The following is a 13,039-nucleotide window of genomic DNA, read 5'->3' on the forward strand; positions in this document are numbered from 1 at the left end:
TTCTAATATAATAAATAAATATAATAATTATACCCGGGAGTTAATCCTAAGAATTACAGGCCCACAATATAAACAAAAATTTCTACGCAAAAAAAAATAGGATCACTTTTTGCATCAAAAAATGACAGAATTAGAACGCTAGGGGGGTTAAAGCAGAACTACAGTTCTGCACTGAAACTCAATTACAGAAAGATAGAGCCCATGTCTATTCTGCAATGACAAATTCTTACCTGCCTGTTGGGGGTAGTATCCCTGCATTCCCTGGGAATAAATGAACTCCTGAACACATGTGCAGGGGATACAACATCCCAGCCATGCCAATCAAGGTGCCTGAAGATCCAACTCCAGGAAATAAATTGGTGAAGATGGCAGTGCCCATGCCAGAGCAAGGACATATAAGTGCAATAAAACAATGATGAAAATGTGATCAGGCAGGAAAGGTAATTTTTTGTAGCGGGGACATTGCAACCTGCCTAGTTGCAATTTTCTTTAGTTTTTAGATAAAGCTCTGCTTTAAACTGGACTTTTGTTTAGCTACCTTGGTAAAACTGGTTAATTTTGTCCTTCATTACTGAAAAGCTCTCACGTTTGGGGTCTACTAGTCAGTATACCCCGACACGATACTTGTGCAGGATTATGTGGCAAACAACTCATTACAAATTCCATAAATCCTAAGAGGTTAATCATGCCTCTTACCCTCTGTGTTGGTCACATATTGATCCACAATCACAACACATTTTAGACAGTAAGATCTAACATGGCAGCATTAGGAACTGGTTAAGGTGTTCTAGGACTGCATGTGCTAACTTTAAAAGCAGAGTAGCAGGAAAACAAAGCCAAACGAACAGTAAGGAATAAAACAATACAGACAGCAACAAACTGCCAAGGAGAAATAAGCCACATGAAAAGAACAATGCAAAAGATAAGTATTTTCTGCTTGTTGGAGTTTTATCGGTAGGCATTTGAGTCCAATTTGTCTATAAAAGAACTGGTCTCATCTCCGTATAGCAATGGCAGAAAATAAAAAGTGAGTGGGACTATTTAAACTCACAGGAAAACATTACTGCTCTCTACGGGTCTGACACTTTTCCCCCCACCGTGTTACATTGAAGGGAAATGTGTACATATATTAGGATTATGACACACAAACTTTTTATTTTATTTTAAATTTGATCTGACAGAATAAATAAATTTACTAATGATGTAAAATTATGTCCTCTCTGAACAAACATTTCAAACTTTATCCAGTCCTTAAGACCCCAATAATAATAATGCTTGGTAGTATTTATCGAAAAGATCAAATCTCAAATAAAATCTGTGTGTGGTCAACATGCATTTATATGCACCAACTGTACCCAAAAATGCAAGAATCATGAGAGAGAAATGTACAGGAGAAACACAAATTTTATTTTGGGAAAACCATTTAGAAAAAAGGTCCCCCCAATCAAGGAATTGCACCCAACATATTTTGCTACCAAACATATCAAAGCACAAACATGAGGATTAAATAATTGGCACTGGAAGGGTCATTATTACTAACCTTCTGCACATGGCACCACTATGAGGGCTCTGTCAATAAAAACTGTGTTTGTTAGATGCTGGGCCACACCAACGCTCGATGGCTCACGATACTTAACATAACATACTTTGGAGGAAAAAGCAAGCGGTGCATTGCTGAAAAATAAAGAGAGGAATAATTAACACCAATACAGATCAATGATCAAATATATATTTTAAAAGACATTAGACATTAAACGATCAGAATGTACATGCTTGCATGTACTACTTTAAGTGTCAATCAAGTCAAAAATAAAACTCACATTTGTATTGTTAGCTTCTTTCCTCCTTTTGTGCAATAGGTCCCCATAAATACCTTATATCCTTTGCAGGGAATTTTATATCCTTATTTCCTGTGGATACATTGCACACTCCTTCAAATGTCTTCCTTTTTAGTCACCCCATTGTGTATAGAGAGCATAGACTACAAGTGCACATACCCACACCTGTGATACATAATGCAAGGAATCACGGGATATGGAGTTTCTTATAAAGCAGGAAGCTGACATTGCAATCACTCCAGCCAGAAATAGTGAAAACCACCACCAATCTCTACACAGTGCATACTGACTGTATAGATCAACACTGTTTGGCATTTTTATAAATCCAGTTTAATATTAATAATATTAATATACATTACTCAACATACTTTAGGATTTTGCCTTATGTTTTGGGTTAAAAAAAACATTTGCAGCCTGGTTGACATGCTGATCAAGCACTTTAAATTAGTCTTAGCTTGCCTTCAAATCTTCTGTGCATTACTATTGGTCGATGAGGTAATTTATCATGGTGACGACCAATAGAAATGTGTGCAGGTGGTAGATAGTTGTATGCTCCAACACTAACCATAAAAATGGCGCTTTGCCTGTCAGCGTGGGATTCAGCCATAAGGAAGGCTTTGAAAGGCTACAGATGGTATAAGCAAGCACCTCTAAGGCCCTGCACGTCACACCTACTACAATTTATTCTCTTCAACAACAGATTATCTTTAAAGAATGATGACATCATTATACCTGTAACAATTTTCTGTATTTTTTTTTTCAATTAGATGATGCTATGAATGTTACTAGATTAGTATAAGGAAGCTTTATCTTACTTTAATATGGATGTAACTTTGCAGTTACAAATGTTTGATGGGCGAAAGGCTGCAAAGGTTTATAGCTGTCTAACACAGCCAAGATCTTTACATGCACCAGGATTCATAGAATAGTGTCACTCCTATAGCAGCATCTGACTGCATGATGTCTGATTGAAGATGGCTCAATCCCTCTGGAGAAAAAAGGACTCAAAGATAATGCACTCAAACGCAGCATATTCATGCAGCTTACATGGAAAAATAGATTTGATGCTAGACCCACTTTAAAGCAGATCTATGCTGAGAGAATATATAGACAGGCATTGCTCTAACCTGGTTCTATTCAAATACAGCTTATTTGGTTGGTGTTCTGATCCTCTGCCTGTTTGTACCTTCTGAATCACTGACCCAGAATAAGTGTACAGCTCAGGTGTTGGTAATTGCTTACATCAGGGGTGTCCAAACTTTTTGCAAAGAGGGCCAGATTTAGTGAGCTGAAAATCAGTGGGGGCCGAACATTCAGCATAGGGGTTAGTGTGGGCGTGGTCTGCACAGGTCCTGCACAGCACACGCCCACCAGGGTGACGCAAGGCATTCCCTGTGCACAGAGTACAGTGACAGTGCGGGGTCCGTGCAGAACGGGCTCTTGGAATCAGAGTGGGATTGGTCCGTGCGGGTTCTGCACAGCACACGCTCACTATAATGATGTAGGGGATTCCCTGTGAACACAAGGGGACTCCCCTCCTGCCGTTTATGCCAAGCGAATAGCGGGCCAATAATTGCAAGGCAGTTGGATCAACCCTAATGAAATACAAAAATGGGTTTTTTGTACGCGTGATTTTTTTTATACTGTGGTCAACAGTGCTGGCGAGCTGCATAATATTGATTTTATTAACAGAGGCTGCGAGCCCGTGGAAATCTGAACACGGGCTGCAATTGGCCCCCGGGACGCACTTTGGACATGCCTGGCTTACATCAATTAGCATTCATTAGAATGAGATTAGCAATGACAGTTAACTTTAAACATGAGTTTGTTTCATGCAGATCAGCAAGCCCTTGTTTTCTGTGTTGGGAACGATTCCCTGCTTTCTGCGGTGAATATTAAATATAAATGATAACGGTAAGCAAAGAGTTTACATGTCATTTATGTGCCAACATTACAGAGCCTGTGATGTCCTGGGGGAGAGGATTTATAACAAGAGCATGGCCTCTGTCCATTTACTGTTACATTTTGCAAACCAAATTATTGTGGGAGGGGGGGGTTCAGGTTTGTATGGTCATGCAGATCATTATTGCAGAAAGGGACAGGTGATGGTAATATACTGAGGGCTCGTCCTGCTGAGGAAGCCAAATGGTGAAACACGTAAAGGACTCAGAACTTAAAAATAGAAAAAGAATCTTTGGATACTCTATTCTACTAAAATGTTCTTGTTTTTAATATGTTTTAAATATTGAATGTAATCAATAAATTGTGTGATATTAGTTTTTTAGAGAGAGGTGATTTATTCATGGTACTGAGAAAATACCATTTTTTTCATTTAAAGTGTTGTAAGGGATGTGGTGCTTGGAATAAACTTGCCACTCAGTCAACCTAAAGTGATAAATATTTTTATTTACCAACTATTTTACAGCTTTATGCCAAGTTTAATTACCATTTATGCTGCTTTAGGTTTTACAATTGTTTTATTGGTTTATGTAGTTTATTTGATGGTTTTAAAGTAGCAAATGATGCCGTTAATATTTCTGAATGAGTAAAGTTGTTCCTGATTTTCATATTACATCTGTAAATACTTTATATTACATCTGTAATTACAGGCTGGTCAATAGGGTAGAGTGTCAGCTTCCTGGCCAGGAGTTCTTGCTCCCAAAAGCAGACCCCCTCTTTATAAAGCTTTAAGATGGCTGAGCTTTGGCAGTGATAAAATGCCATGTATGTTGTGTTTCAATCAACATGGAACAATAGCATACATCAGCACATTTCAATTGGAGGAGACAGTGGTACCATAAAATGAGGAGTAGGAGTCAAAGGCTACGTACACACGTCAGATGATTCTCGTCCGAATATTGCCTCAGGGTTAGTATAGTACGAGAATCTTGCCTGTGTACAGTGCTTGTCCCACCACATTCAAGGATCCGGCTGGGCATATCCATGAATGATTGTAATAAAAGTGAACGGGAGAGAGCACAGCGGGGTGCCACTCCCCTATCTATAGGGCAGAACAACGCTGTATGTACAGAGCTTGTTCATCAATCTTTCAGGCTTTTGTTGTTGGAAAGGATCGTGAAAGATCATTTCAATGACAAAAATCTAACGTGTGTACCCAGCCAAAGAGTGTTGGTACCGACTCCACAACCCTGCCGGGTACACACTGGTTATACAGAGAGGCAATGCTGTAAATGATTATAACAACAAGATATACTGCCTGCACAGTGCACCACTCCTGGTCTATTCACTGACCTTCACAGCACTGTGGGCAATCCTAGGGTCCTAACTACCAGCAGCACCGGCCCCCACTGCCCATGTGCACAGCACCGCCCCCCACTGCCCATGTGCACAGCACTGCCCCCCACTGCCCATGTGCACAGCACTGCACCCAATTGCCTGGTCACTTAAAAAAATAACACTGATCACCACTGTTGTCTCACACTCTGATAAACACAGCACTGTGCAACCCCAAAACCCATCACTGACACACAGCACTTCCTCTCCTCCATTTTTTTATCAGTGAGGTACACAGCACTGTGCACCCCAATGGTCCCCTACCAACACTCAGTGGTATGCTCCCCATCACCGTGACACCCAACACAGTGCCCCCCTTCATCAGTGACACCCAGCACAGTGCCCCCCTCCCCCATGTACACAGCAGCCACCTCGGCCCGCTGCACTCACTCGGGTGGGTAGAGCCTCAGCTCCTCCACGTCCCCTAGGAAGGAGAAGAGGGTCCGCATCTGGTCGCTGGTGACGGCGGCGGACAGGTTGGTGACCTGAATGACCGTGGTGGGCCCGGTGCTCATGGCGGAGGTTGGAGCGGCTGCAGAAGCCGGACGAACACTGGAGCGCTCCCGCCTCAACGCTTCAACCAGCAAGCTGAAGCAAACCTTCGGATAGAACATCATCCGAAGAATCGCTCCGTCTGGAACACAAACGAGCGCCTTCTAGTGGCTGCACACACAATGACAGCAAACACCGGGGCGGAGACGGACGCATGTCCTAAGGTGCCAGTCAGGCATTAGTCGGGGCCGCTCTGTGCAGGTGGAGGACCCCACATCTCTATGGTATTTACTGACATTCAGCCGTCCCTATAGTAATAGGAAGTCAGGGACACAGCAATAGAAAATAATATTCAGTAATTTAGCTGCATAGAGAAAGTCTACCCATAAACCCAGGCGGGGTATTGGCCAAGTTCACCAGAAACGTATCAAAATTACAAAGAACACAACCAGACTGAGGAAATGTCGGTTTTGGTTTATTAAATGGCACAGAATACACATACGTCCCAACCATGGAAGCCGGGTGTGCAAGAATAAATAACCATAAGTCTGCACTCCAAACATACAACATCCCCATAACACCGCTATGCATGGCAGTCCATGGCAGCTGTCACCAACTTTTCCAACCTCACGGACCACTAAATTCATCATTTTCAACCCCGCGGACCATTAATAGGAATTAATACATTTGTAAAATAATTATCTTCCTAATGATGCCTGACAAGGACTTTGGAGGCTCTGATTCATTGATCAGCTCACGGTTAAGTGAAGTATTACTATTGTTACTATTATCATTAGCTGCATTATCTTTGTTATTACTAAAGAAATACAAAATAATTATTTGCTTTTTCTCACTCATTATGAGTTTATTTCCAATCTAAGATCAAACAAGAAATGATAGATATCAAAGTCAAACTATTTGATGCCATTAAATATAACCATTAAAGAAAAGACACAGCTAAGGTCATATGTAGTTAAAAGAGCATCTGAGAAATAAATAAAATAAAACAATCGCATGAGAACTAGTATTCGTGGAGCGGGGTGACTGTTGTAATGATGGAAACAATACTGAAGTGTACGGCTCGGCAAAGGTTTCCTCATACAACTTAGACTACACTGACGTCACGCTGCGTCTCTCTTGTTTTTCCGTCTCTATTACAGTTCATGAATTTAGTGCAATATAAAGGCAAAAATTGTCATTCATAATATAAGAATGTGTAAAAATAGTTTTGTTTTATCATCAAAAAAACTAAAAAAATGCAAAAATAAAAACCTCAGAGAGATAACACTTTCCCTAAGCCAAGTTTATAAAAGAATACCAACAGCTGCAAATTACACAGCAAAAAAGCAACTATTGCAAAATAATATGGGTCAGGTAATGCACAACACAAGGAGTGCAGGGGTCAGGTCTATGTAATACACAACATAACATACAGAGTGCAGGGGTCAGGTCTATGTAATACACAGCATAACATACAGAGTGCAGGTCCCCTTCTGATCACTCATGTGCCGTTCATATTCCCCTTCTGATCACTCTATGCCATTGACTGTCCCCTTCTGATCACTCATGTGCCGTTCATATTCCCCTTCTGATCACTCTATGCCATTGATTTTCCCCTTCTGTTCACTCTATGGCATTGATTGTCCCCTTCTGTTCACTTAACGGTAATTAAGTGTAGGGATCTCTGTTAGGGCAGGTAACTCCATTAGGGTAGGGATCAGCAGCGTGCTTCCTGGTTCAGAATCGCGGGGGCGCGTGTGCCGGCTTTTTACTTTCAGTTTGGCTCTGCACTGCAGCCAGGAGGAGACACGCGCTGCAGCCAGCATCAAGGAGACACACACAGGATCGGATATCGGGGGATCTCTTATTCACGGGTGAGTGTCTTTTTTTAATTATTTTTTCAAAAATCGGGGGTGGCTTATTTAATGGGGATGACTTAAAATCGGGGAAACACGGTAATACACAGCATAACATACAGAGTGCGGGGGTCAGGACTATGTAATATACAACATAACATACGAAGTGCGGGGGTCAGGTCCATGTAATACACAACATACCATACAGAGTGCGGAGGTCAGGTCCATGTAAAACATAACATACCATACAGAGTGCAGGGGTCAGGTCTATGTAATATACAACATAACATACAGAGTGCAGGGGTCAGATCTTTGTACCAAATAGAGTTAGAGTCCGGTAGGATGATAATGCCCTGAAATTTAGGAGGGATAGAGGGGGTAGGGAAAATAATAGTGCCCAGAAACAGGTAGGGCAAATATTAGTGTCCTAAAGGATAAGGGAAAAGCATCTGTGTTCAATCGTGGGAGGGGCAATAAAACCCGAAGGGGTCAGTGAAGAATGCAAGTGTAGCACATAGTGTGTGTGAACAATAATGAAAACAATAGTGCCAAGCTGGGAACATTGACCAGGGTAGGTTTAAAACTCATGTTTTGTAGCTCTTACCTTTACATACTTTCCATACATTTTCACCAATAGGTCTCCAAAAACCTTGCAACCTTGCATCAGCCCTGTTAATCTTAAGAGTTACCACAATTCATGTTAAGGTGCATTATGTACACTGCTGCAATGCTATTATACTATGCTCTGCTGTGCTTTACTTTTGTTTATGAATTCTTTTTTTTACTTTCACAATGAACTAAATTGACAAATACATTGTTGTGTATTATTAAACAAATGTAAACCCGCAAACAGCATAAAAATAAATAAACCAAGAAATCAACAATTATTAATATTATTAATACACAATATTTATATAGCGCAGACATATCAGTTCAACATACAAATACTGATATGGAAGTCTTTACTATAACTATACACCAGGATGATAGAACTCTCTGCCAATCTGGATTCATAGCAAAACGGTTTTTAAGTTTTTGTAATAAAGGTGAAGATAGGAAAAATAGGGTAGCATATGCTAAACAGGAGAAGTGGGTGGGTGGGGGATTGGGTGTACCATGAGTAGAACATATATGTGGTAAGTGTAATCATAAATTGGGAGTTTAAGTTTGAGATTAAGAGAGACTTGTATTCATCTGAGACGGTACCAGTTGTTCCAACAGACTGTGTCACTGGCTAAGTCGTCGTAAAGCAGCAATGCCATTTGCAATCCCGATGGTGTGGATAGAACCACAAGAATGTCTAATCATCTGCTATTTTTGCTGCGTCAACAAAAGTGGATTGACGCAGCACAAAATTGTATATCCCAGCCTCAATTCTGCAATTAGGCCTGTTCCCTATGATGATTCGCCACTTCCAGTACAGCCCCATGATGGACTTGCTTCTGTAGAAGGTGATGAGGAATGCGCTGGAGTTGCAGCCAGTTACAACTCCGAATAATCTGATCCTGACTACTTGGCCGAAGATTCAGAACCAGAGACCTTTACACAAGCAAAGCTGAATGATCTCGTTTGTGATCTTGCTCCAAGGCTTAAACTGAAGTATTTGCTTGCAAACGGTGTAACTGTAACTCACTACAGAAAACAAAATCATAACTTGACATCGTTCTTCACTAGTGATGGCTCTCTGTGCTACTGTCATGATATAAATGCACTCTTTAACTGTTTGTCACAACAGCATGTTCCATCTAAATGGCGTATCTTCGTTTATTCCTCTAAAAGAAGCTTGAACGCAGTCTTACTACATAATGGTAATTCTAAACCAAGTTTACCGATTGCCCATTCCGTTAACCTAAATGAGTCCTATAACAACATGAAGTTACTACTTGAAGCAATCCAGTATAAAACACACCAGTGGAACATATGTGAGGATCTGAAGGTCATTGGCTTGCTGATGGGAATGGAATAAGAATTCACAAACTATTGCTGTTTCCTATACCTGTGGGACAGACGATCTACGGGAGACCATTATGTCAAGCGTGATTGGCTACCAAGAGATACCTATAAGCCTGGAACAAGCAGTGACAAGTTTCTGCCTCTGGTTGGTCTGCATAAAAGTTTTCTGCCACCTCTCCATATCAAGTTAGACTTGATGAAGAACCTTGTAAAAGCCATGGGTAAATCAAACTCTATGGGTTTTCAGTACCTTGTTGGGAAGTTTCCAAACATAAGCACTGCAAAAATGAAGGAAGGGATATGTCTAGGGCCACAGATCAAGTCTGTTTTGCAGGATGATGTTTTCAAACAATCTCTCTCAACAGCTGAGCTAGAAGCTTGGGATGCATTCAAGTGGCTGTGTGAAAATTTCCTGAGCAACCATAAGTCTCCTGCCTACAAGGAGTTCAGAATCTGCTTGATTCATACCAGAAACTGGAATGTCACATGTCATTAATAATACATTTCTTGCACTCACATCTAGAATGCTTCCCAGAAAATCTTGGTGAGTGACGAACAAGGAGAATGTTTTCACCAGGACATTCAGTTAATGGAGCACCGCTACCAAGATTTCTGGAATAAAAGTATGATGGCTTACTAATGCTGCATGCTGTACCGCGACAATCCAGACAAAGAGTACACAGAAAATCATACCCTAAGCCTTTCTGAAGAAACAATGGTACCTGACTGACACTGTTCAGTGGATGTATATCACAGTTTTACTTCACACTGAAGATGTTATAACATTCACTTCAATGGTGCTTACGTTTTAGTACAAAATACATGCACGTACAATGGTAACTATAATAGTACTCATAACTCAGGAAGTGTACGTGTTAGGGAAATGTTTAGAAAAGTTTGCTGTGGTTTCTGATGATCAAAACTAATTTTTTGTTTACCTGTGTTGTTGTTACAGTATAGAAATGTCTGCCTCCTCTCATAGAAAACTCATTGTTGTGTGAATCTGTTCACAAAGTGATTTTACCAAACATGCAAAACGTGTAAATTAGGGCTGTCCAACCAAAGTATAACAGGGCTACATACAGGCAGGGGATTACATTTCAACAGTCATTTCTCTGACTCTTATCACAGCACACCTTACTGAATTTAGTTCTGTTAGAAAAAACAAAAATATGTGCTGATCTTGGCCCTTTAGAAATAGAGTTGCACGTTCCTAAAACTTTAGTGCTCAGACCTTTGGAATCCCCCCCACCCAGTGTGCAAACAGCCAAACAAAAAGTACTACCAAATTCCACACAGCACACAACAAAAAATATGAACACATGTAAAGCACAAACATAATCACATAACATTACCATTATTGGTAATATTATAGTACCCATTATTCTTAGCACCCTGTATGATCCCGCTTCTATGCCTACTAAAGCAGCGAGTCATTTGGAGGAAATTAATGGGTAAATTAGCAGGTCCAAGATTTGTTACAAAAAAATACATGGCTACTTTTATAGGTCAAGTGCTAGGCATATGGCTGGGTAACATCAGCACACCATCTGAGCAGCAGGTATTTTGGAGGCAGAGTAAGAAGTATTAAATGGCCAGGAATGGGCTTTGTACAGACACTGTTACTTAACCCAAAATAGTGTCTCTTTGAGCCCTTGGTCTCTGTATAAGTTGACATAAAAGCTTTCAGCAATGAATTGCATTTCATATGTAGCCTAATTTTATTCCAGCTCTTTGCTGTTGGCACAAAGCCGCCCACACTATTTATAACACAGTAATTCACATTATGTATTTGGAATTCTGCACATTCCAGGATGCAGTACAGATGGCCGTCCTCAGACTGCAAACAAACAGTTGTTGTGTTGTCCTCAGTAATGAGGCTGATCCAAAGCATTTGTTATTGACAGCCCAATACACATTTTTATCAGTGAGCCCTTTCAGGAGCCCATGGAAACAATAGACTTTGGTGAGAAGAACTACAGAATACAACTCAAATGTATTACTTTAACATGACATTAATTTTATGCATATTCATTTCTGCCCCCTCATTTGCCAGTTTTCTACAAACACAAGTGTCTACAGAATAAATGTAAGTGCGCAGAATGTTGTTGTTATATCAGGGCTAGAAAGTTAAACACACACAAAGTAGCCAGTTAAGAAAAAAAAAAATGATAAAAATATGCCGCATGGTTTCCACTGTAATGAGAAGATTCTGGGAAATGTAGGCATCTATTGTTCTCCCTTCTTTGTTTGTCATGTCTAAATTGACCTCCCCACTAATTTAATTTAGTAATAAGAGGCAATAGCTGCAATGCAGTGTGCAAGGTAATTTGGCCCATGCAATAAATATTCTTTCAATCACTTTGCTGCGATACAGTTTGCAGTCTTTATGTAACTATGTATTCACTATGATTGCAGTTAGAACGTGTACAATTTTTGGTAAGTTAGGCTTGCAGTGATAAGTTTATTACCTCCTTGAAAAAGAGACATAGTGATAACAAGGTAAATAGAAGAAGGAAATACAAATTGTGACTTTGAGGGTAAACTATGTCCATAGTGTTTTTATCTGGGTTTATTATGTTTGTGAATAGAGCATTCTCAAATACATTTTCCATAACTGTACATTTTTTTCAAAATTATACTTATCCTTTATCGGGTAACAAAATTTGTTCACATCTTGAAGGATCTCCAATAACTACTACAGTAATGAACACAGTAGAATGAAGGAAATTATACATATGTGTGTCTGATTTACAGTAGAGGGGAACCAGACAAATGTTTCCTGAAGTTTTAAATGAACAAATCAAATAATTTACATGTGAATAAAGTTATCTCACAAAATTAATAATAGATCACATTTATGTAGCTTAACAGATCTTCAAATACAAACTGCAGAAATGTAGTTTTTATTTGTTGTTGTGCCATCAGTTTATCATCTCTATGTTCATAAATATGGTGGGTGCATGGAATAATGTGCCTAGAAGCCATATTTATGTGTCTATCTACACAAGTGATAGATTTGGGTGCTGTGTCTGTGCATTGTTTTTATGCAGACACACAAGATACTGCACATAAGGGCTGCCATGCCAGTCACCACACCGTGGCATGTGTGTCTCTATTAGGTTATGGGAACTTACACAATTTGACACAATTGGCACTTACATTGCACTGACTTGTGACACTGACTTGTACTCAACCCAATTGGGTACTCATACTCACCACTCATGGTGGTGATTCATGGTGTTATGGGCAGCATAGTGGCTTAGTGGTCTGCAGCACTAGGTCCCAAATTTAAATCTCGACCAGGACACTATCTGCATGGAGTTTGCAGGTTCTCCCTGTGGTTGTGTGGGTTTCCTCTGGCTACTCTGGTTTCCTCCCACAGTCCGAAAACATGCAGTTAGGTTACCTGGCTTCCCCCGAAATTTGCCCTAAGGCTGTGCTAATGACATATGACTATGGTAGAGGCATTAGATTGTGGGACCCTTTGAGGGACAGCTAGTGACATGGCAATAGACTTTGTAAAGCGCTGTGTATTATGTCGGCGATATATAAATACTGGATAATAATAATATTATGACATTCCAGTGTGACAACCATCTTCCA

General features: G+C 40.2%; 1 protein-coding gene across 4 annotated transcripts in view; it reads right to left on the minus strand.

The window, feature by feature from the left end:
- The window catches only part of SREK1 (splicing regulatory glutamic acid and lysine rich protein 1), a 32,231-nt gene extending 26,439 nt beyond the window's left edge, over positions 1–5,792 (minus strand). For 2 of the 4 annotated variants that reach the window (XR_011921488.1, XM_072416340.1), the window contains exons 1-2: positions 5,523–5,792; positions 1,541–1,674 (exon numbers count right to left, since the gene is read on the minus strand). Coding sequence is in view for 3 of the 4 variants with exons in the window: in XM_072416340.1 (XP_072272441.1) it covers positions 1,541–1,674; positions 5,523–5,749 (361 nt within the window). In the remaining variant the exon portion in view is untranslated. The remainder of the gene's footprint in view (positions 1–1,540; positions 1,675–5,522) is intronic. The other 2 variants (XM_072416341.1, XM_072416339.1) reach the window with 1 other exon arrangement.
- Between the last annotated feature and the right edge of the window lie 7,247 nt (positions 5,793–13,039).

Source organism: Pyxicephalus adspersus, chromosome 6 (assembly GCF_032062135.1).
Source record: "Pyxicephalus adspersus chromosome 6, UCB_Pads_2.0, whole genome shotgun sequence".
In the NCBI taxonomy this organism is placed as follows: domain Eukaryota; kingdom Metazoa; phylum Chordata; class Amphibia; order Anura; family Pyxicephalidae; genus Pyxicephalus; species Pyxicephalus adspersus.